Genomic DNA, 25,666 nt, shown 5'->3' with positions numbered 1-25,666 from the left:
GAATAAAAGAAAAATACAGTTAAAAGAATAAAATACACTGCTAAATGACAAACAGCACAGGAGTAGATAAATACAAAGATACATAAAAACAGCCATACAATCTAATAACTAAGGCCTCAGCTAGACCTAGCGGTCTAGCGGGACGGAGAGGTGAAGATCTCGCGATATTTTTATCGTGAGATCTCCCCCTCTGTTTACATGCGGCGCGCGATGGCCGCAGAGGGCAAGGACATTGTGGCCGCCATTTTTAAATTTTTTCTTAACGAAGAAGAGCGCATGAACGCTCATGCACAGAAAGGTAGGTGTTTTTTTTAATTTAAACTTAATTTCCCCCTCCCTCCCACCCTCGATGGGCGCAGAGCTCCACGAGGAACTGGGACAACCCGCGATGCCCAGCCACATGTTCCGCGGTCTCAGGATCATTCTGAGACTGCGGAAAAAGCAGGCTCAAAGGCGAGGGCGAGATCCCAGGGCAACGGAGGGATCATCCCTCCCTGATCCCGGGATCCCCTGTGCGTCATGTGGATGCACACAGGGATAATCCCAGGGATCGCTCCGGGATTTCGCCTAGTCTAGCTAAGGCCACAGTCTCCAAACTGCCTGGGAGAAAAGAAAGGGCTTTGCCCAATTATTTAATATAACAGTGTAGGTGCCATCTTATATGGCACTGGGGTTCAATTGTGTGTTAGGGTCATAACCTCAGGTGCTCCTTTAGACATACCCAGATGCTTGGATTTGTCTGACTATACTTTAGACTTGCCCTTTTCTCTCTCCTTTTCCTCTTCCTCTTCCTCTTTGAATAGTGGCCCTGCACCCTGGAGATGAACTGCAAAATAGATAGGCAGCCAAGCAGGTTTACAGGGACAGGCAGTCTTACAACTCAGTGTTCGCCTGAACAACAGGATGGTCTGACCAAGGAGGCAGTCCTGAGTCCAGCAACTTCACAGGGCGAGGTGGATTCCTATTGGCCTCTTTTCATCTAACCCCTGCTGAGCTGGTAGCTGCAATTCCACCTTTGGCTCTAGTTAATGGTAGCTGCTGAAGTCCAGCTGAGAGCAGACCGGTAGCTTCCTCCATTGGCAAGCTAGCATGGGATTACAGGGGCAGGCAGAGACCATAGCTCAGTGGCAAAGCTATGGAGAAGGTCGCAGGTTTAATTCCCAGCATGTCAGGTAATGCTGGAGAAAAGACCTCTGTCTGAAATCTTGAAGAAACGCTGTCAATCAGTGCAGACAACAGTGAGCTTTACAATTCAGTATAAGGCAGTTTTCTAATTGAGACAGTAAAGTACCCAGATTCCGCTGTTAGTTTCTTCATCTCAAGAGTGCAGGTGCCTTGCATAATGTGCTTTTGAAATTTCTTTGACTTACACATGGTTTCCCATGCAGTGCAAGGGGCTGTGCTTCGTAACGGGAAAGAAAGAAAGAAAGAAAGAAAGAAAGAAAGAAAGAAAGAAAGGTTATACTGGCCACTGGAAGTTCTGTGGATCATGACCCGTATAGCGTCTCTGCATGATCCTGCCAGTTCTGTAAAATTTTGGCACATTGTTCTCTGATATTTAAAACATTGCTTGTCTTTTTTCTCCATTGATGCGTTTTTTATGGCAAAAGGCAATTCAAGAAACAATACAGAGCTTTTTTCACTTCGTGGTTTAGTTGCCAGTCCTAAGATTTATCATATTAAGATGAGGTTCTGTGATGTATTTCTCAGATGGGCACCTAATCTATTGTGGAATTATTTGAAATCTCTTTTTTGTACCTTTTCTGCACAGGATTCTCTGCTTTATTGCTTCAGAATCTGCTTCTAGCTCTCAACTGACCTCTGCTGGATATAGAGTTTTTAACAGGCATTGAACTGTCTGTGTGTGTGTGTGTGTGTGTGAGTGTAGGTGTACACATACCTTTTGTGACTTCATGTATTTATATACCTGTTACTAAGCAGTTCTGTGTCTTTTGTCTACTATACGGTTGAGCTGGTGCCTATAGATTTTTTTCATATTACTGTAGCTTATCTCTCAATCTAAATGCAGGGAGAGGGGCTCTTTAAATGACTCTTTCCCCACAAATGTTGTCCAGTGCCATGGGTCACAAACTGGGAGCCCTACAGGTCAGATTCTAATCACCTCCACCACTGATGGGATATAAGATCTTCAGGTAGTTGGGCTTTTTGTTTGTTTGTTTTGAGGTTGAGCAAATCTTGGGGTTCCCCAAGTCTAATGATACCTACTCTTTTGTGTGTGGATGTGGCATTGTTGTGGCTACATATGGATCCACATTCAGAAAATTTAGCTTACACTTAGTATATAGGTCAGTGGTACAACATCTTAGGACAGGACCAAATCTACCCCTCCTGCGGTTCCAGAACGACCCACCCAGGTTCTGATAAAGATGATGATCATTTATTTCATTTCTGTACTTCCCAATAGCTGAAGCTTTCTGGCTGGTTCATTAACAGCTCTTTGGGTGGTTCACAACAACAGATGGCCATGCCACTTGCCACTTTCCCCCCAATTGCTTATTATTTGGTTGTTTCCCAGGTTTTCCCCACTCTAAAAGGTCGAAATGTCTCCTCTCCCAAAGCTGTGTTACTGGCAGTAAGAGGTTTAAGCTGAAATATGCTGGTACGTTTTGGCCCTGATCCTTTTGTCTTGCCTCACACTCCACTGGAATTTGGCCCTTGAAAGCTTCTCCAAAATAGAATTCAGCCGTGTGGCTGAAAGAGATTCTGCACTCTTGATATAGGATAGGCAATGTTTTGAACAGTGAGCTTCTTGCCCAGGCCCGCTTCTAGTATGGAGTGGGAGAGGAAGAGAGAGAGAGAGAGAGAGAGAGAGAGAGAGAGAGAGAGAAAGAGGAACGCACAAGCAAGTAAACTTGAACAGGACTTGTAGCTCTTCACAGAGCATGTCAGATACTTTCTGTCTCTCAGACAACTACCACACTGGGTTCCTTAATTCCTGAGGGCATTTTCTGTGCACAGGCAGGAGGAGCCAACAGAGTCTGGCACTTGACTGGCAGCAAGAGTGAGGGCAAGTATTACTAATGATCAGGGACACTGAGACAGCAAGGGACAGTGGGAGCCACTGCAGCTGATAGGATTTACAGACCACAAAACATATGCAAGCTAGGCCTCTGGTCCCTAAGATGCATAGAAGAACTTGCACGAGATCCCAGGGGAAGGGCGCAGTGTCTGAGGGGAGTTTGTCATTGAGCTCTTGCATACTTAATATACGCACCTGCCATATTGTCCTGTCTGGCAAGAAAAGTGGTGAGCTTAAACAAAAGCCCCTAAGGATGCTAAAGGGCATGGTCTGAAGGTAGGGGTGGGCGAAGTCTCTTGCACTTGCCTCAGCGGTCGCTCGCCCTGCCACCGCAGCTGCCTGTGCCTGCTTGCTGGGCATCACGAGCTTCAGAAGAGGCTTGCAAGTCTCCAGTGTCTGCTCAGCAGCCACCCACCCATGGTCCAAATTGTGGACTTCCCCTTCCTGCATCGTTGGCGGCCGCCATTGATGCAACGGAGTGAATTGTGCCGTTTCCGAAGCCTCCGTAAATTGCTCACTTCCCCTGCCCCATGCCAATGGCGGCCTTAAAGGCCCCATTGATGCAAAGGTAAAGGCACGAATGAAGCATAGAGCCACCATCTTGCTGAAGCTAAGCAGGTCTGGGTCTGGTCAGTTCTTGGAGGAGAGACCACCTGGGAACTACATGTAGTCCCCTTGACTTCTATGATGGAAGAAAGTTGGGATTTATAGGTAATAAATAAATGAATAATTATGAATAAAACACACCTCCATATTTTTTTCAAAGCCAACAAGGCCTTTTATGGGAGGAGGCCCCTGTTACAAGTTTGTATGGGATTTGCCAGTATGAGGCATGTACATAAAGCAGAAGTTATTTCAGGAATTATTAATTCCCTGCTGGTCAATATGTTTAGAGTTCTATTTCCACCCCTACCCCCCTTTAAGCTCTGACATAACCGCCGTATTTATTTTATCGTCCCTGTAACTTATTATTCTTATCCAGTGCTTCAGCTTGAGTGTACTAGTCATCATTGACTTGAAAAGGGTCAAAGTGAGGGTTAGTTACTGTAGAAAACTTGTCACTTTTTCCACATGGAGAGGGAAATGAAATTTCATTGAGCTTTGCGGTTTTATTTTTATCTCATCTCATTACTGAGTGTGACCGGAATCCCTGCTATAAAGCAATTTAAAGAGAGAAAATCTGGTCCACATGTTAAGGATTAAAGGTCAGGAATGAGTCAGCTTTAGCTTCTGGCAGCTAAGGTGATGTAATAACTACAAAGAATTTTGCCATGGTAAGAAGGGGAGGTCTAATTCCCCTCCCCCCACATTTGTAGAAGCAAATTCAGACACAGTAGGAAGTAATTTAAGTTATGTTTAAAAGATATTGTTGTAGCTCCAAGCATTTGTAGTTTGACTGATTAATATGTGTATGAGAAAATTCCAGAGTTCATATTGTTACCTAATGATGGGAATACTTATTACAGAGCCAGAGTGGAACATAGACTGAATAAACTCAGGTTATATGGTTTGGATCTACCTTTTAAATGGCCCAAATGATAACACTGAATCTGATGCTAGCATGTGCAAAACCACATGTCTATGTTCATTTTTGTTTTCCTGGACCCAAATGGTGACTTTCTAGGAAAATCCCTCTTACTCAGATTTCAGCTGTTTCCCATTGTGCTGCGGTTCCTCCACTGTTATCAATGATCATATCAATAAAAGCGCCCAGATGTTTCCATGCATCTCTCATAGTTGTGCTCCCATCATGGATTTTGAAGTCTTGAGGCTGCATAAACCAGGGATGGGGAACCTTTTTTTGGTCTGAGGGCCAAATTCCAATTTAGGAAAGGTATCAGTGAGGAGGGGAACCACATCTCAGCAGTGGGTGGGGCGAAGGACAGAGTAACTGGGACCAGTTGTGATTTGCACCACTTTGGACATTTTCCCACCAAGTATACAGGAACAGCTCAATTCCACACATGTTCTACTCCGGTTTAGGTCCCAATGGGGCCTCCGGGATTTTCAGAGGAGGTCTTGAGATTTATAGTTTTCAACCTACCTTTGTGTGTTGGCAGCAAGTCCATCTCAAACTTGGTCCTCCAGTAAATGTGTACTGAATATTTTCTCAGGGCTGTTTCATGTGATGATTCCACTTTTTGGTTGCTTCTTTTATTTTCCTACCTGGGCTAAACTATGCCTTTGATGAATAGTCACCTGAATTGTTCACCAAATGTACAAATTATCAGTGCTACCATAAACTTTCCTACTATCAGCTGAACAGTGATCTCATGTTTGCCCTGAGCATGAGCCAGGCGGAGGGAAGCAGCCAGACTTGTCATCACCTTTCCTACTAGAAAACCGTCCCTCACTGTTCTTCATCTGCATATGTTAATTTATGATATGCTGATGCAAAATAGACCAATACTGAGACTGAACTGGGAAGATAACCCTCAAGCTAAAGAACTTGAGTGCAATAAATTTCAAACAAATTCTCTGGGAACCAGTATGATTCTATGATTAAGGTGTCAACATGCCCAGTTATGGGTCAGTATTTTCAAGTTTCATCTGTAAAATAAGCAAACACAGTGACCTACTTATGAAATCATTTTAGTAACAGCAATTATGTGTCCTGATCTTTTAAATGTAACATACTTTATAAATCTAACATAATTATAGCCCATTCTATGGAAAATCAAACATGGAGTTGTATTCAGATCACTACTCCAATCACAGATGTGGGCCTCACCTTCTTAGGGTGCTTCCAGACCAGGCTTTTATCACACCATCACCCTGCTTCCTTCACAGGGTTTTACGAAGGGTCCAGACGTTGATGTCTTCCACCTGTAACCTTCCTGTGTTTTCCCGGCACTTTTTTTTTTCTTACTGCGGAGAATCCATTAAGGAAGAAAAGACGGAATAGGTTCATAATGCCCTTCTAATTGTTAATGCAAAGACCTCTTCATCTGGAAGCACATTTTGTTGGGCAAAAGCCAAAGCTCGGTGGGTAGAGCACAGGCTTAGAATGCTAAAAGTCTTACGTTCAGACCCCAGTATCTCTAGGTAGGGCTTGGAAAAGTTTTCTAGCATTGGAAAGCCTCTGGCAGTCAATGTAGACAATACTTCTCTAGATGGACCAGTGGTAAAAGGCCTTTTCCTTGTTCCCTAGCCTAAAACTGGAATTATAATGTCCTCCTTCACTAGGTGGTTGGGAGGATATGCAAAGAAGATATTATTATTATTATTATTATTATTATTATTATTATTATTATTATTATTATTATTTCTATACCACCCCATATCTGAAGCTCTCTGGGTAGTTTACAAAGGTTAAAACATTAAAAATACAACATAAAAAATTTTAAAACATAAAAAACACAAACAGACAATATACACAGAGACAACATATATCTAAAATCAACTTGAGCAATCAGCCAAACAGCAAACAAATCCAGGATCAATTGAAATTCATCATGTACTGCCAAATGCCTGGGAAAAGAGAAACATTTTGACCTGGCATCAAAAAGATAACAACGCTGGTGCCAGGTCATCGGGGAGAATTGGTGGGGAGGGGGGACCACTGAGAAGGCCCTTGTTGCTATCTTCTGAGCCTCCCTCGGAGTAGGCAGCTGGAGGAAGACCTTAGATGTTGAACATAGTGTATTTTGAAAGTGACATTAACTTACATGAAATTAATAGCTAAAATGGTTGACCTTGGTTTTCTTTATGATTTCTAGTTGGCATGAATAGGAATTATCACATGGTGTTCTCTCTAACTGGGGCATTTATATCCCTATCACAAGGTGACCCTCAGCCTTCCACCATCTTTCATCTTAACCTACCTTATAGGGTTGTTATATGGTTAAAATGGGATCTCCTCTAGGCACTCCATTCTAAGTTCCTCAGTGGAAGGAGCGGGGACTCAGATGAATTCATAATAGGGCATTTTGAGATGAGGCTTTCAACCTGCCACTTCCCACTGTTTTTGCTTCTGGATTCCATTGTGGGATTAAGCTCAGATATCTGCACACCATTTGGGGTGTGTATGTCCTTCTCTGCTTTTCTCTACGTTCTCCTATATAACCTCTACAGGACGCTGTGGTATAATGGAATTGCACAACTACACTATTGTTCCATTCTACTATTCCCCCAAATGCTGGATTTTCCCCAGTCAAAAGAACCCCATGATAATGCTTGGAAAGCACAGGAGAGACACTGGAGGAGTACGCTGTCATCTAATGCACCTGCAAACTTCCATGATTAAGGAATGACAAGCGCAGAATAAAAGCCTTATCTAGAAATGCTTGTAATCATATGAATACGATTGATTTAGTAATCCAAAAATAATAGCATAAAGAACTGATAAACACTTTACTGGTTTCCCCTATAGGAAAGTAGGCAGAATCAGATGGATGTCTTGTTGTTATTTTAATGTTCCAGAAACTGTTTGCAGTCTGCCGGCAGCTGAGTAATCATTCTGTGTTTCTTCCTTTCAAAGGAAATTGTCTGAAACTGACGGACAAGTTAAGTATAGTCAGCCTGTCTCTGAGCTCAAGATAGTCATCGTGCTCAGTCATCCTGTAGTGCCATCTTTGCTCTCTCCTTGCAATATATGCCTAGACAGGAAAGGTGACTTGCTCTCTGATTGTTAGAATGCAAAAGAAAACAGGCAGCCATTCAAGTTCTATGAATGATGTGATCAAGATATTATTGGCTCATCGGCCACTAAATTTCACAACAGTGAAACTATAGACAAATCCATAAGTCTTTTCCTTAGTAGAACTCAGATGATTTTGCTGAGACCACGTTAGGAATCTGTTTTCTTACTTTATGACACTGTGTCCAGTTCCTCATTTATTTCGGATGCTACAAAATACAGTTCTTTAATTGCAGGCACCAAAGGCTTGTAAGAACCTATCAGTGCACAGGAGATTAACTTTTGGAGTTCTAAACCCCAATGGTATGGAGGCAGAGATGGACAAAAGGAAGTACTTCTTCATGCAGTTCAAAGTGAACCTATGGAAATCACTATCGCAAGATGTGGTGACATCTACTAACGTAAATGGCTTTAAAGGGGGATTAGACAAATTCATGGATGATAAGGCTATTAATTACTATTCATGATGGCTGGGATCAGAAGCAATGTCCCTATGTACACCAGTTGCTGGGGAACAAAAGCAGGAGAATGCTGTTGCCCTTATATTCCAGGGTGAGCATCATGTGGGCATTGTAGGATGCTGGATTAGATAGACTTTTTGAGTCTCATCCCACAGGGCTGCTCTCACTGACCCTTTCTACACCTAAGGATTATCCCAGGCAAGTGGAGGGATCATCCCTGCCTGCTCCCGGGATCCCCTGTGTGTCATTTGGATGCACAGGGATGATCCTGGGACAATCCCGGGAAAAAGGCAGGTGTAGAAATGGCCACTATCTTAATTCCCAAACTATGTGCTGTGGCACTAACTGCACATCTGAATGATTGATGGCTCCAGCTTTGCCTCCTTCAATTAACCTGCACTCAGGGGTAGTTGATTCTGCTGTTTCTCTACATCAGGTGTGATTGGATCATTCAGAGGATCATCACACGGGAGGGGGGGGAATTGCGTTTCCTTACCATTGCTTCTACGCTTGTGCTTTTGTCCCTCATTACTTTCTCTGTTGAAAGAGGAAGTAAACAATGTGCACCTGGCCCATTCAGTGAGCGATTTTGATCTCGCTGCTTCTGCACACAGTAGGATAGCAGCAAGTTCCATCTCAAAAATAATTCGGATTTTACCGGGGTCTTTTTTTGTTCCGTGAAGAAAGCTAGAAGGGGCGGGAGGCGTGCAGGACACAGACGTCATCATGAATAGGTCCCACAAAAATCTGTGAGTGCCCAGTAACAAGCATGCAATAAAACACTTGTCTGAGGACTCCCTCAGTGGCTATTAAAACCAAGAAGCAGCAAAAGTACCAGTGCTCAGAGCAGTTTGCCCATTGCAGCTCTGAATGAGTCATACCTCCTGGTTTGCTTCTTTCCAGTCAGGAGGCAAGCCCAAATCAGCAACTCATAGAATCATAGAATAGTAGAGTTGGAAGACCATCGAGTCTAACCCCCTGCTCAATGCAGGAATCCACCTTAAAGCATACCTGACAGATGGCTGTCCAGCTGCCTCTTAAATGCTTCTAGTGTGGGAAAAACCACGACCTCCCTAGGCAGTTGGTTTTATTGCTGTACTGCTCTAACAGTCAGGATGTTTTTCCTGATGTCCAGCTGGAATCTGGCTTCCTGTAACTTGAGCCCATTATTCCGTGTCCTGCACTTTGGGATGCTCGAGAAGAGATCCTGGCCCTCCTCTGTGTGACAACCTTTCAAGTGTTTGAAGAGTGCTATCATGTCTCCCCTCCTCTTCTCAAGGCTAAACACACCCAGTTCTTTCACTCTCTCCTCATAGGGCTTTGTTTCCAGCCCCCTGATCATCTTCGTTGCCCTCCTCTGAACATGCTCCAGTGACTATTAAACCTAGAAGCAGCAAAAGTACCAGTGCTCAGAGCAATTTGCCATTGCAACTCTGAATGAGTCACAGCTCCTGGTTTGCTTCTTTCCAGTCAAGAAGCATGCCCAAATCAGGAACTCAAACATAAACACAAAGGTGGGGCTCCTCTCGCAGTATGTATTTCTTAATTCTGCTACATGCTCTAAATCAATTTGGACATCAAGAGTAAATTTGGGTCAGAAAAAAAGTGTGTCTCAGCCACCAAACTCTTGGGAAATCTGTAGGAAAGCTTTTTTTTTTTTAAAAAAAAAAAAAAGGTGCCCCAAATGTATTTCCTTTTCATTCAATTTGGCTGAAAGCCTGGAAGTATTCTTTTGCAAATACAGTTACAATGATTCTTATCTTGTCTAGCCTCTTGGCACAATCCAGTCAAAGACACGGCCATGTGATTTTTCCAGCATAGTTTAAACCAGAGGTCTTCAGTTGTGTTGGACCCAGGACCTAGGGGTGTGTGTGTGGGTGTGTGTGTGTGTGTGTGTGTGTGTGTGTGTGTGTGTGTGTGAAATCCCTGACATACTAGTTGTCCATTTTCAGGTTTGGGGTGAGATATAGAGAAGTAGTCAGTTATGTGACCCCCCAATTGCTGATTGGTAGAGCCCACACACAAGCTTACCACCTCAATGAAATCCTTGAGAACAATGTGAGTAGAATGCTAGCAGATTTGCTGCTATGCACCTTCTGAGCCGGTGCATATGTATTGTAGCACTCCTTTCCCATGGTTCAAGGAGCGAGACATAGAATGATGCTCCTCTTCTCTCTCCGGTGTATATTCCCTACACCTTTGCCCCACTGGCCTTCACCATAGTTAAAACTTACATTGGCACCAGCCTTGATCTCAGTTAATGCTAATAGGGTTGGCTCTTAAATCACGTTTTCACATCCTGCTTAAAGTTGGTTTCAAGAATTGGTTCACAGCAACCTACTTGATGTTGAGCTTGGCTAAGCATCATGTAAACCTTAAGACAGTGGAAGGAGTTTGCAATGGATAGGAAATAAACTGCATGGAAGGAGCATGAAATGTCACCATCCGCTCTTGATTCTTGGGCTGAGAAGATTATTACATATGCTCCAATATCGGAGGCAGTAAGCCTATATACACAAGTTGCTGGGGAACAGGGTCCGGAGGGTGCTCTTGCACCCATGTCCTGTTTTTGGGGCCCTGGTCAACAGCTGGTTGGCCACTGTGTGAACAGAGTGTTGGACTAGATGGACCCTTGGTCTGATCCAGCATGTCTCTTTGTTCTTATGCTCTGTCTTCCTGATTTTGTGAATTCTCATGTAGATGTGATTTTGTCTCTCTGATTTTATGAACTCTTATGAACTTAGAACTCAGTTGTCGCTCTTGGCCGCTGCATGTAACTGTAACTTACTTTTCCCTGTCTCCTCTTCTTCTTTTTATGTGCAGAATGCGACACAGAAACAAAAAGGGTTCAAGACGTTCTTTCTGGAATTGAGAAACCACAGGTATGTGATTGCTGGGTTTGACTGTGCTTTTGTTTACACAGCAGTGCAAAATCAAAGATATTCTGCCTGTATGTCTAAGTATTATGTATGTATTTCTCTGATAAAATGAAGGTACTCTGAATTTGATCTGCGAGAGGGTGTTGCAACGGCAGCTGGCAGTATGAAGCATCTGAACTAGCCACACCTATATAACTACAGGGAAGCTAGACTTCTGCCCTTGCAGTTCGAACAGTAACGGCTGCACTGTAATCTTCATCCGTTTCTAGGTCTAATTTTGGCAACTGAAGCTTCTGCTCCAGTCACTGACCTTATGGACCCTGAGCATATAACTGCTGGGTCTAGTTTCTGGTATAATCATCTAGTGATGCACTAATTTCCAGTCTGTGTCACTTTCACATGTGTTTTACTCTTAATTCTGGTCTGTTCCATTTCTACAGTAATGTGAGAATGTAAAAACAACAACAACCAACCTTTTAAAACAAGTATTTTTATACATTTAAACAGCTGAGAAATGCACTAGAATAGCTACGTCTCAAGCATCCATATAGTGATCATCTGCCCTAGCTAGGCCCTGTCAGAGCAAAAGCCATAATGCTGCCTTGCCTCAGCTGTGGCTCCTTATCTTAAAACGTTTAATTGTTGCTGCAGCTCATGCAGTCAGACATTTGGCTTTTAAAAACAAGCGGATGTGCAGAAATAGGCCCCATAAACACATAAAATGCTCTCAACGGCATTCCTCGCATATTATTTCTAGCTCTCCTTTCACATGTGTGGTGTGCAGAGATTATGTAATAGGACAGTCTGGTATAAAGGTTTTAGTGGCATTCATTTGAGGTGACCTACATGCTTTGCTTCTGACTTCATCGCATGTGTAAGTAATACGGCTACTCAAAATTCCAGCCAGTAGTAACTTTATATTGACATCTAATATATGATATACACAAGTCTAAATGAGAGAGCCATAGACATGATATAATCAGTAGTGCTTTTGTATAAATAGTAGTATTGGCCTTGTTGTTGTTTTTAATCATTCTTTTTTAAAATAAATAAATAAGTGGAACATTACAAGAGAAGGAAAAAACTGATAGTTTAATTAAGATGTATAATTTATTCAGTATTATATTCAATATTATATGCTATATTTATTTCTCTCCTTTCTTCCAAGGAGTGTGTTTTAATTGGTAAAATGTTTATTTTGTGACAGAAACATACAGCTCCAGTGAGCTGTTATATGGCTCAGTAAGAGGGAAAAATATGCTTTGCTAATAACAACAACAGCAGCAGCAGCAGAATTGAATGTTCTGGATTACCCAGCTTAAAAATGTGCTTTATATCAGGAGTGCAAATCCTCTGGTGTGTGGACCTAATCTTGTTTGCGAGGCATCCCAGTCTGGCCTTCTTGGGGTACCTCCACAGGCAGGACTTAGGCTCCAAGTCCTGCCCCATGGAGGAATCCCCTTGTATCAGAGACAGTAATGCGGAGGCAGGCCTTGGGATGTTTAGAGACATGATTTCTCCTCCTATACGAAAAACTGTAGAGACAGACATAAAGTTCCTGTGATTTTGGGTGTCCATCTCTGTTGCTTTTTTTATAGAAGTGGAAATCATTTCTCTAAATGGAGAGCAAGTGTGGTGTAGTGGCTAAAGTGTTGGACTGGGAGTTGGGAGATCCGGGTTCTAGTCCCCACTCTGCCATGGAAACCCACTGGGTGACTTTGGGCCAGTCACAGATTCTCAGCCCAACCCACCTCACAGTGTTGTTGTTGTGAGGATAAAATGGAGAGGACGAGGAGGATTATGTATGCCAACTTCGGTACTTTGGAGGAAAAAAGGTGGGATATAAATGCAATATAATAATAATAATAATAATAATAATAATAATAATAATATGTAAAGAAACGACAGGGACTTGTAAAATATCATGGGCCTCTAGAGCTTGAATTAGAATGTAAACTCCATAGAAATGAATCCACACTATGCAATTGTACAGATCTCAATCATTTCAGCAGGGCTTTCACAGGAAAATTTTCCAATGGAGCATGTACAAAATAAGGGAAATCCTTGTGATGAGATTGTGTAGAGCAAATGGTAGCTTGTAGTCTGCACAGACTCATTGGTGCCTTTTGATCCAATTCAAGATGCTAAGTTTGATCAGCAGAGTCTACTTTTGGTTCTCCACACAACATGTTAAATTCCCCACAGTGCTTTGCAGTGTCACTATGTTGAGCGCTCTGAAGATCTGTGGGGAAATTTAATATAGTGGGTCGTTGCCAAGATTCTGATGCCTTTAGGCAAATCTGTGGTCAGCCCCAGACCACTGATGAAATGCCACTAGGTGCTCCTTCAAATCTAGAACCACTTCTGGTGGAGGGCTAAGACTGAATTCATGGTTGAGTTAGAATTTGAATTGGGGTTGAGGGCGATCCTGGCCCACACCTCAGTCCATTAAGGGCCATTCAGTCTCTTGCTACTGGATAGGCAGCTGTGGTCTGACCTTCCTCTATCAAGAAGCAGAATTTTAACTTCTCAGTACTATGGTTGATGTAACCCCCTGCCTCCTTCGTGTATGAAATATTTATTTATTTATTGCATTTCTATACTGCCCAATAGCCGGAGCTCTCTGGGCGGTTCACAAAATAGAATCATAGAATAGCAGAGTTGGAAGGGGCCTACAAGGCCATCGAGTCCAACCCCCTGCTCAATGCAGGAATCCACCCTAAAGCTCTGTCCTAAATACCTGTCCTCCAAGCTATTTCTTCCACAGCATCCACAAGACTTGCTATTCATTTTATTCTCTGGATTCTACAAATTATTAAAGTTCATAAAAGGATAAACTCTTTTGTTTTTGTGTTTAGCCATATGTTCTACATGGATACGTGTGTCCTAGCTAGTGATCATAAAGGAAATAAACCATTCCAATAGAACATTGGCTGGATATGGTACATTAAGTTCCAAGTCCCTGTCAGAATTTATGCAAAACAGTTATGCAAGCATTTGTCCATAATAAAAGGATTCTGGGGTGCGGGGAACCCTCTCTCTTTAGTAACTTGTGCTGTTTTATAAGCCACCCCCAGAAATCCAAATTGGATGTTTTTGTCCTCATTTTTTTATCTATAAAGTCCCTAATTATCAAATATTGTGTGTTAGAGTTGTTGTTGTTGTTGTTAATACCTTTATTCTTGGCTACCATTTCATCCCATAAGGATACCTGAGGCATTTTAATTTGATTTGAGACATTGAGCTTTTGCTGCAGACGTCTGGCTTGTATGCCAGTTTTAATCAGTCCAGGTGTTCAAAGCAATCACTCCTTTACATAAGCTGAGAAAAATGTTAATGCTACATGAAATCTTCCTTCACCCAGTAAGCTTCGTCTACAATATATATTAGTTGGTGTTTTTTTTTTAAAAAAAAGAGTTGAATCTAAATAAGATCAAAAAGTCAGTTGTGAAAAATTGTAATGTTACAGATGTTTGGGTACAGGATGAGATTAACTGAATTTACAGATAATAACTTAGCTGATAACACCATCTTGTTAGCTGAATGAAAGGATTTAGTATTTGAGCTTGCCACGAAACACATGTGCTTGGTATGTCAGAGCCAAAACCAGACATGATGTGGGAGGCCATGTTTTTGGCAGCCCCACTGTCTGCACCTGTTGCCTTCCTTCTTATCCCCACTCCACCCTCCAGTTAACAACAGCTGGGGGTAATTCATATTGGGGAAAGGGCATGGGAAGAGAAAGTCAAATGCTGTCTGCCTACAGGGCTGCTAATTACCAAAACAAAAAGATGGGAAATCTTAATCATAGAGCTCTCCACTTACGGCTGGTTTGACTTTCAGCTGCACAAATGTGGAACTACGGATGGGTGGACCAGTTGGTTCCATTGTAAAAAGTTTTGGTACAAAATGGTCCCATTCCACTCTGCCCCAACTCTAGAATGGATTCTGCAATCCATTCCAGGCAAACCCCAAGAAGACTGATACAAGAAGGCCTCTCTGTGCATGCTTTGAATTACACATCAGGGGTTCAGCATTGCCACCGACACGCCTCTCTACATCACAGACCTCTGGTGAAACCTGCAGATGTCCCTGGATCAAGCTAGAAACTCCAAGAAGTTTGGTACCGTGACATCAGCAAAGAGTCCTGTGGCACCTTAATAGACTTAATGCATTTATTATGGCATGAGATCTCATGGAGTAGCGTCTACCTTATCATATGCGCAAATTGTTATCCTCAGTTCACATGGCTGGATTGGACAACCCCATGGGCTGAATTAGGCCAGCATGCTGGAGGTTGCCCTGCCCTCCTTCATGGTTTGAATGCCATTGTTAAGTGGTGGTGGTGGTAGTTTGTGTGCATATGTACATGCATACATTCACTTTACAATTCCAGTATGTATCTTGATATCAATACTAACAAATCTTTTTTTTTTATCTTCCAAGGTTTCACATATTCAGGCAAGAACAGTTTTGCTGACTTGGTCTCCTCCAAATGGCCTTTTAAGCGGAGACAGACACAGCAATGGTTTGCCTTATACCTGTACTTACGAAGTTGCCTTATCAGACAAAGGGAGGGATGGAAAGTACAAAATGATTTACAGGTAGATGTGTGCACATTAAAATCTAATGTGGTGGAGGGTGGAGGTGTAGAGAGAAAATGACCTCCCTTGTTTTCCCAGAGTTGAGCATGACGTTCCTTCCATTTTCATAGTTGTTGCCATTTTTGTCATTTCCTGCTTTCTCCAATCTCCTCTCCCAGCATTTTTTCCATGGTATTCACCAGCTGGAAAAGTTGCCTGTTAAGAATTTATATATATACCCCAATGACTGCCGGAGTGGAATATTGGGGCCATGCCAGGTGGACTACTGTGTAGTCCACACATTTCATCTAGAAAGAGGGCCATTTAGTAGAGAAATTTATGGAATTGCCTTTTGCATCTGAAACCATTCCCATAATCTGGATGTCATTTAATTTTAATAAGTGATAGGGCTTATGGAAGTGTGAGTTTCTCTTTGCGTACAAAGTAAAGCCTGCTTTGCCACATGTAACAAAAAAACAGTATCTTATCCATCATGGCTTCTATAGGGAATCCTCTGGACCTAGGTCCAGTTCACATGGCCAGTTTAACATTGTAGTGGCTTGGCAAAGGGTTGACCTTTGTAACACAGAGTACACTTTTGAATGGGTCAATATAGCTGCACAATTCGTCTTTTGTACCAAAATTTTGCATGGTATGGAGAATGTGGATAAGAGACATTTTTGTCCTTCTCCCATAATACTAGAATCCAAAGGAGTCATCCCATGAAGCTGATTGGTGGGAGATTCAGGACAAATAAAAGGAAGTACTTCCCCACACGTAGCAAATTCCATAGTTTGGCTATGCTCTAACAAGATATGGTGATGGCCACCAATTTGGATGACTTTAAAAGGGGGTTGGATAAATTCCTTGAGAAGGCTATCAGTGGCCACTAGTCCTGATAGATATGTGCTATGTCCAGTAGCAGAGGCAGCAAGCTTATGTACACCAGTTGCTGGAGAACATGGGTGAGAGGGTACTGTTGTACTTGTGTCCTGCTTGTGGGTTCCTGGTCAACAGCTAGTTGGCCACTGTGTGAACAGAATGGTGGACTAGATGGACCTTTGGCCTGATTCAACATGGCTCTTCTAGATTTAAAGTTACTGTGTTTTTAAAACAAACAAGCATTTACAGTGTGCTCATTATCAGAAAAACATCTGGAATTAGCTCTATGGTGGGGGCGAGCAACCCTGCAAATCTGGTAATTTGAGAAACTAACCTGGGTACCACCACAAAATTGCTGCCATGGGAGGCGTGGCTAGTCACAAAGCATAAGTAACCTGCCCAAAGGACTGGATACATGGCCCAAATCTGAGCCCCAATACACCAAACACACCTTTGAACCCATTGTTTTCAACCGCAATAGAAATCAGTTTCACAGAAGACAGACTCTTTCTCTCTCCTGCTCGTCTGCCAGCCAACTCATTCCATCCTATCTATTTCCTCCCTCTCATTCTAGATCACCACCAAAAGTAGGAAGGGGTAGGGCTCTTTGTTTCACAATAAGGAAAGTAGCCATGGGCACATTGATGGCCCCCAAACACCACACTGTTCTATGGTGTTTAATTTTACCTTACCTTATGAAATAGTATTTTGGGAGTTTTTAAGTTCTTTAGATGAAGATCATATAATGTATTCATGCCACTTTTGGATTGGCTGTTACAACTTTTTAATTTCTTTTTCAGCGGAGAAGAATTGGAATATAAACTGAAAGACCTTCGGCCAGCCACGGAATATCACATCAGGTGAGCTACGATGGTTTGGAAGTTTACATGCTTTCCATCGATTCAGTTATAGAAGTTACAGAGGATGTCCAAAACTTGATGGATGCTAACACTGATAGGGGAATGCAGGCAACCCAAATGAAATTTGTGAATTCCTGAAAATAGATATGCGTTTTGCCACTTTGGGGCCATTACACCAGTTTTAAAATCTCTTCACTGGCTGTCAATTAGTTTCCGAGTAAAGTATAAAGTGTTGGGTCCAGGCTACCTGTGGGATCGCCTTCTCCCGTACAATCCGCCCCGCACACTCAGGTCCTCTAGGAAAAATCTACTTCAGCTAGCAAAAACTAGATTAACAACTGTTACCCAGAGGACCTTCTCTTCTGCTGCTCCCAGTCTGTGGAATGGCCTGCCGGAGGAAACTTGTCAACTTAACGGTCTACTAGCATTCAAGAAAGCTATAAAGACTGATCTCTTCCGGCAGACCTATCCAGTGGAATTTTAAGATGTTTTTAAAATGTTTTTAGGGTTTTTTTTAGGATGTGTTTAACAATGTATATTATGTTTTAATTGAGTATTATGTATTTTATCGTTTATTGTTGTTCCCCGCTTCAATCAAAATGGAGAGGCGGGCAAGAAATCATTATTATTATTATTATTATTATTATTATTATTATTATTATTATTTCCAAGCAAATTCTGACAATGCATCTAGCTGACTGTCAGTATTCACCAATGTATTTCTCAGTTATCAGATATTCTCAAAATTTGTCTGGGATAGTCAATATTGACATTTGAACAATGACAGTTACCATATTTTGGACATACACTTTAATGTAAATAAACTAAAAGACTAGAGGTGTTCTGTTGTTCCCTGACTTCAAAAGTCAATGATAAGTGATAAGTATTGCCTCTTTTGCATAGTTCACAGATATTGAAACATGTTTATCTTCACATCTTATGTTGAAGTTTTAGGAAAAAAACATGTTTACATTTTTCTGAAATAAGTTACAGGATGATCATTTCTCAAGTGATAGAAAAATAACTTTCGGTATTACTGAATGTTAAGAATAAAGTAGCCCAAATATTCCTACTTGTGAAAATTGGGTGCCTCAATTTTGCTAGAAGGTTTACCAGCCCCAAAGCAATGGTTTGTAGCTGTATCTCAGTTTGCAACATGCTGAGGTGTGCAACAGTTTTTCTGGGGAAACCTGTTGCACTAGCTGTGCTATTGGCATTGTGCTAGAGGTCAGTTACGCGAGTGCAACATAATTAACATTAGCAGTAGTGTCAAATAAGATACTGGCCAATAGCAGCAAAAATGTCTTTTGGGAAATGTGTGCTAAAGTACAGAAATGAGATTTGTGTTCAGGTATGTACATATGGACTTGCAGAATTGTGGCTGAAGACTCTGTTATGGAAAATACCGCATTCGGTGTTTTCTTAGAACAATTAGTTCTAAGAACATTTAGACTTCATAGAACAATTAGTGTACAACTCCACATTAGCTTTTGAGCAAAGCTACCACACTGCCTTAATGTAGAAGTGATGGGAAGATACCACTGCCCCCAGCCATGCTGACTGGGAGGTGTAGGACTTTTTTTCAGTCTAAACATGCATAAGATTGCAGTCTTAATCTGTATATTTTTATAAGGCAGACCTGATGTTGTAAAAAGTTTTCACTGAGCCGCATGTTGATTTATTTCATTAGAACTAGAGATCTAAGGCAAACAGGGTTCAATTTTAAGACCATATTTCTTTTTAACTATATTTTTAACTATGTACATTGATGGTGCTATATAAATAATAATAATAATAATAATAATAATAATAATAATAAATAATAACTATAGTGTTATACATTTGTGGAGTAATTTTTTCATTACGTGTTCCAACTTCATGCAGATATTTGGACACAGCTCCAATTTAGTGTTTTACAGCCTATTTTAAAAGAATAAATTGATTTCTTGTTCATTTATGTTCAGAAACCTTTTTAGAAATCCATTTCAGCCAGTTTCTTTCTGTTGTCTAGACAACGGTAAACGTTGGTACATTTTTCCTGCTGTCAGCTCTGCTTCTGCTCTGTGGGATACCTTTTGGCCTTGATAAGAGAGAGCAGCACAACTAATTTCAAGTTGAACATACATGTCAATCCCACCTAAGGTTTAACCACATCTAAAAACATGACTGAGATTTAAGATAAGTCTAAGTGCCAATGCACACGTTAAGCTATTCATTAGCTGGTATGTGGAACCAAGGGGTAAGATCCAAGCGTGTCACAGTGCTAGCACTAATGATGCTAGCGAAAATCAACTCCAGCATAATGTGATTAGTGCTTGTTGGTGCAAAGGGAAAATGAGATGATTTGCCACTGAAATTTGGCCGCAGCACTGAATTTTGACAGCAAATCGGCACTTTTTCCATTGGCACGGGCAAGCGTAATGATGTTACGCTGGCTTTGATTTATGCTGGCGTATCATTTAGCACCTGTGCTGCAACACCACTGGAAGCTACCCAAGCCCTCTTCAACTGATACTAGTCCCCAAAGAACGTAGAAGGTAAGAAGGAGATAGGTCTGCAAAGCAGTCATTCAGGACATGTGCTAGATTAAGGGGAAATGAACAGGTAGCAGTCCTTTTGTTTCCCTTCTACCAACAGAACTACCTTCCCTGGCATGCTCTGAACTGCTAGCTGCACACGGCCTTCTGCTGCCATGGATATTCCTCCACAGAATAAGGGAAGCATACATTCACAACCCTTTGGTTTAGCAGGGGATAGTTTTGAACTCTCCTTCTATTATTATTATTTTAAACCAAGGTGGATGCTTCTCCTCCTTTGCTCCATGTGTTCTTTGCTTTCACATTCACACCAGGGCAGGCCCTACCGTTAGGAAGAGTGAGGCAGCTGCCTCGGGCGGCAGATGCAGTGGGGGCAGCAGTAAGGTGCTGAAGGACAGAAGTGTGGATTCTACACAGCCTGCTCTGCACCCCTCCCCCCAAAAAACCCCCTATATTGCAGTCCTCAGGTGTGGGGGATGCTTATCCCTTTGCCACTGTTTAGGTTAGAATCAATTATCACTTTGGTCAGTTATCATTTTGGAACCGAGGCGGGCAGAGGCACCATATTATTCTTCACCTCACACAGCAAAATGTCTTGGGTCATCCCTGGTTGATGCCCAATAGATAAGATTACAGGCATTAGTAACAATATGTTTAAGCATGGAAAACGTCCAGCTTGGTTTGAGTTGCTTCCAAAATGGCACCGTGCATAGTTTAAGAGGGGAAAACAACTGTAATTCAAACCTTTCTTTAATTTCCCCCTTCCCCCCACAATTTGAACCAGACCAAGCAATAAAACACACAAAACAAAGTCCGGATGTCATTCCAGTCCTAAGTCTTCTTAACCTTGGTAGTGTTTCCAGAGATTTGTATTTCCACAGTGATAAACTATTTATTTATATTTGTTCCAATGCATGATAGCCTTGTGTGGCGCAGAGCGGTAAAGCAGCAATTTCTGCAGCTGAAACTCTCCCCACGGCCTGAGTTCGATCCCAGCGGAAACTGGTTTCAGGCAGCCGGCTCGGGTCGACTCAGCCTTCCATCCTCCCGAGGTTGGTAAAATGAGTACCCAGGTAGCTGGGGAAAAGGTAATAACAGCCGGGGAAGGCAACGGCAAACCACCCCGCTATAAGGCCTGCCAAGAAAACGTCAGTGAAAGCTGGCATCTCTCCAAGAGTCAGTAATGACTCAGTGCTTGCACGAGAGGTTCCTTTCCTTTCCTTCCAATGCATGAGATTAACATGCTAAGTTTTTCAGCATCTTGCATAGGTAACGTCTTTCTGACGTAGGTGTCTTGTTTCTTCCCAAAGTGACATCCAAAGAGACATTTTCAATGTTAGGTTGGTTTATTTATTTTTATTTATTACATTTATTTATTACATTTACATTTATAGAACAAAACACATGCAGATGTCCTGTTCAGTGTCTAAATAATAAAGAAATTCTGATGTCTTTATTTCAACTGTATCCTTTTTAAGGAGTACTCTGCTTTATGATTGCAGTTGCAAGATCACTACAGCTGTATGTACATTTTACTTAGCTACCCTAAGCCATGGAGATTTTAGGGGAGCTTCTGCAGGCTGTTTCTTTCAAGTGCAAGACCATTTGAGGTTCATTCTTTATTTGTGTGGGGGAGGAAAGACCCTAGTCTGTGCTCACGCTTACGTGGAAAAAAAATGTGGAGCATTTCTACACCAGAGAAAATCACGCAACTTTACTGCAGCTTTCTGCTTATATTTTTGTCCCATGATCATGACGTGTTCTCTTTACAGGTTTCCCTTCCCCCCTCCCCTTTCCTCCGTTTAACCAGGGGTTCTATATGTTCCATTTATACAGCCACAAGATGGTGCTGTGGTCTGTCAGGTTTTATATTGTGATTTCCTCTTTGCAAGCTGGTTAAATTAAGCCCAGGAAATCCTTCCAAAATATGGGAGAGGCACTTGAGGTTGGCTGTGTCATGTAATCGACCTCAAAACTTCTGTGAGTGGCCATTCATGTGTGTGGTATAAATAGCTAGTTTAGAGAAGTCCTAAAGCAGCAACAACAATAATACCGAGCATATGTATCTAACACTTCAGATTGAGAGCCAAATTCAGTTTTGGAGAAGCTCTTGGGGGGGGGCACATTTGAGTGGTGGTCAGGGCCAAAGGCAAAGGACTGGGGCAAGGACAGAATTGGTAGGGCCAAAAACACAAGAAACACCAGCATATTGTATATTAAAGCTCTCACTGTCAGTAACTAAGCCTTAGGAGAAGCATTTCACCTTCTAAAACGGTGTATGTGTGTGTGTGTACTGCACAAAAGCCAGGGAACCACCAAATGCTTCTACACCAGTTGCACCATGTCTTGCATGTGAGTTCCTGGTCAACAGCTGGCTGGCCACTGTGTGAATAGAATGCTAGTCTAGACGGACCCTTGGTCTGATCCAGGATGGTACTTCTTGTGTTCTTATGTTTTTAAAGTACTTCATAGGTTTATCTCAGTAATCTTTACAACAACTCTGTAGAGTAAATTAGTGTTATACCCATATTGTGGTGGGAAGGGAAGAGCTGAGACCAAGAAACTGTGGTTTGCCTAACATCATCTAGTGAGTTCATGACTGAGGCAAGATTTGAACTGGCTCACCGCTGCTGTTGCTTCTTCTTCTTCTTCATCATCATCATCATCATCATCAGTCAGCTTATACCCCACCTATCTATAAAATACCCTAGGCAGCATACAAAATTAAAACAATTTACACAAGATAAAAACAATCAATTAAATGTGATAGGTAGCATAAAAATGTTAAAAACAATTTAACAAGATAAAACAATAAATAAAACCATTCAAAGATAATATATAATGGTCAGCAATAAGATTCAAAAAGGGAAGGTCTGCCAAAATAATAGAATCTTTAATGCCTACTTAAAAACATTCAAAGATGTCAGCAGACATATCTCAACCAGCAGGTCATTCTACAGCTGAGGGGCAGCAAAGGAAAAGGTCCTCTGGCATGTGACTGCCAATCTCACATTAGGCAGTCGCAGCACATGAACCTCAGAGGACCTTAAGTGATGGGCTGGAACATAGGGGAGGAGGCGTTCCCTAAGATACCTCGGACCTAGACCATGTAGGGCTTTAAAGGTAATATATTTATATTACCTTTAAAGTTTATATTTTGCCTGGAAAAGCAGCCAATGTAAAGATTTTAAAACTGGTGTTGTATGGTCTCAGTGGGATTTCCCGGAGACCAACCTGGCTGCCATATTTTGCACCAGTATAAATTTCTGAACTAAATATGCAGGCAGCCTCAAGTATTACAGAAATCTAGCCTAGAGGTTACCAGTGCATGCACCACCATTACCAGATCCAGTTATGGTCTTTGCTTTATCAGTCTTAAGGCAAAATTGGAGCACACCAAGCTGCTTCTACAAAGCTTCCATTTCTAGAGCTCTAATATGGTTGTAAGAATGTCACATGGCCCATTGGATAGTGTCTGTGACGTCACTGCTAATGAGTAGCACAAACCTCCTTGCCTCCCATCCTGGGTTATGATCAAGTGCTCACCCCACCAAAAGGAAACAGTTGCAACTCACAAGTATGGAGAAGCTTCTTGGCATTTTCATCCTGATAGCAGGAGGGCATTTTTGGACCAGAATAATGGCCTATCCATTTGAAAAAATAAACTAAATGTAGCTGCACTCTAAACTGGCAAGGGAATTTTCTAGACTTGACATGGTTCTATGGAAGTCTCATCTTTAGAAGCTGAATAATACCCCTTGTGTGTTGGAGCTTACTCCTTCCAGCTTTTAAAAAATGAGGAGATACCCTTGCTAATGATGGCCTAGCAAAGTTGTATTCCCCCCTTTCCACTATCTATTACATTTGGACTACATTTTGGGCCTGTTCCAATAACACACAAAGCCATGGTTAGACCAAGAACCCTTTGGCAGCAAATGGTTAGTGAGCGTGTTTAAACCATGGTTTATGTAGCCACCATGGTTGAAAATGGGTCACATGACACGCTAAGCCATAATATTTAGCTCAAAATGCTTAACCACCATAGCTTACTGTGTTGTCTGAACAGGGTCATCGTAGTCCTACCAATCTGGACTGGTAGGACTACCCTACGAAGGATGGATTCATCCTAGGAAAACTGAGATAGTAGAGCCATGGTTATTGAAACTTAGGCCTGCAGGCCAAATCCAACTCAGAAAGCCATGTCCCTTTTTCCTTGATCATCAATCATTTGGTAGCTTCCTGGCCTCTCCTAAGGCTTAGTTACTGACTGTAAGAGCTTTAAGCTAAAATAGGGTGGGAGTTTTGCCTCACTCCCTTTACTTGCAGGCCCCACCAACCAATGGAATGGAGCTCCCAAGAGCTCTCAAACGGAATTGGGCCTCAGGCTGAAAAAGGTTTGACACTCTTATAGTAGGGGATTTTACACACTTTCCTCTCTTTTTCATGAAACTCTTGTCTAATGATACTGGTACAACTTGGGCTTTGGCTACTGCCATGTGCATGCTGTTCATGCATTATTAAGCCAAGCCTCCAGATGGGAGAGTCCATAAATGGATTCAATTTGTTCTCATTCTCACCAGCCGTCAGCAAGGTGATAACTGGCAGTTCTTTTGGAAGGCATTTTTCGGCTTCGAGACAATACCCTTGACCAGGACCGAAAATATTCCGTGGCAGAATATATAAATCCTGCCATCAGGAATCAAATTCTGTATCGAGAGAACTCACATCGTTCGTATTTTTAGAATTAGGGTTTGACCAGGGGGTGGAGATGAGAAGTGAGAAATGTTTGAACAGTTGAGTTGCAAAAATAGAGTATTAAGTGAATGTTCCAAGTTGTGTCTTGTTAATTTTTGGTGTTAAAAGGACCTGTGATAACACCATATTATAATAAAGGAGCAGATTCACCACCTGGGGTTGCTGTTGGATCCAGTCTTGTGTTTGAACACGAAGTGGCACCTTTTACCAGCTTTGGCTGATCCACCAGCTAAGGCCTCTCATTGACAGAAATAGCCTGTAAAGCATTATATATAGGGTTGCCTCTGAAGGCCTTTTAGTTGAAAAACAACAACAACCAGCTGCTCAACTGCTAACTAGGATGGGGTGAATGGAACATCTCACCAGATGTGAAATTACTACTGGCTCATAGTCTGTTTCTGAGCGCATTTCTAAGTGCCGATATTAATCTTGGACTTGGACACCTTGAACACTGACTCATGACCCTGCCCAAGAGATCAGACCATTCCTAGAGGCCCCTTCTTCAGGTCTTCCCACCACTGAAAGTGAAGTAGGTGATGATGGGTCAGGGACATTTTAGTTTTGGCTTAATTGGAACTCCTCCTGAAAGAGATTTGCTTCTCAGCATCAAATGAAGACCTTTTAATTACTTGGGCCTTCTTGGGAGGTATGAGATTCAGGACAGAAAAAAGGAAATATTTCACACAGTGCAGGAATAAACTATGGAATTTGCTACCACAAGATGTACTGATGTCCACTAGTTTGAAAGGGTTTAAAGGGGAATTAGATAAATTCATGGAGGAAAAGAGTATCAATGGCTGATAGACCTGATGGTTCTGTGCTATCTCCAGTATCAGAAGCAGTAAGCCTGTATACACCAATTGCTGGGGAACATGGGTGGGAGGGTGATGTTGCACCAGGTCCTGCTTTTGGGTCCCTGTTCAAATTCTGGTTGGCCACAGTGTGAACAGAATGCAGGACTAGATGTTCTAATTCTGCATGGTTCTTATGTTCTTATGAAAATAAATGTGGTCCACAAGATAAATGTACC

The 25,666-nt window shown here is 42.0% G+C and overlaps 1 protein-coding gene across 2 annotated transcripts in view; it reads left to right on the top strand.

Annotated features, from left to right (window-relative positions):
• Positions 1 to 25,666, top strand: part of FNDC3B (fibronectin type III domain containing 3B) — a 328,130-nt gene that overhangs the window by 218,157 nt on the left and 84,307 nt on the right. For both annotated transcript variants that reach the window (XM_063131975.1, XM_063131976.1), the window contains exons 7-9: positions 10,964 to 11,022; positions 15,466 to 15,623; positions 17,285 to 17,344. In XM_063131975.1, the coding sequence (XP_062988045.1) occupies positions 10,964 to 11,022; positions 15,466 to 15,623; positions 17,285 to 17,344 (277 nt within the window). The remainder of the gene's footprint in view (positions 1 to 10,963; positions 11,023 to 15,465; positions 15,624 to 17,284; positions 17,345 to 25,666) is intronic.

The sequence above is a fragment of the Elgaria multicarinata genome, chromosome 8 (genome assembly GCF_023053635.1).
Source record: "Elgaria multicarinata webbii isolate HBS135686 ecotype San Diego chromosome 8, rElgMul1.1.pri, whole genome shotgun sequence".
NCBI lineage: Eukaryota > Metazoa > Chordata > Lepidosauria > Squamata > Anguidae > Elgaria > Elgaria multicarinata.
This window is presented reverse-complemented; position numbering and strand designations above follow the sequence as displayed.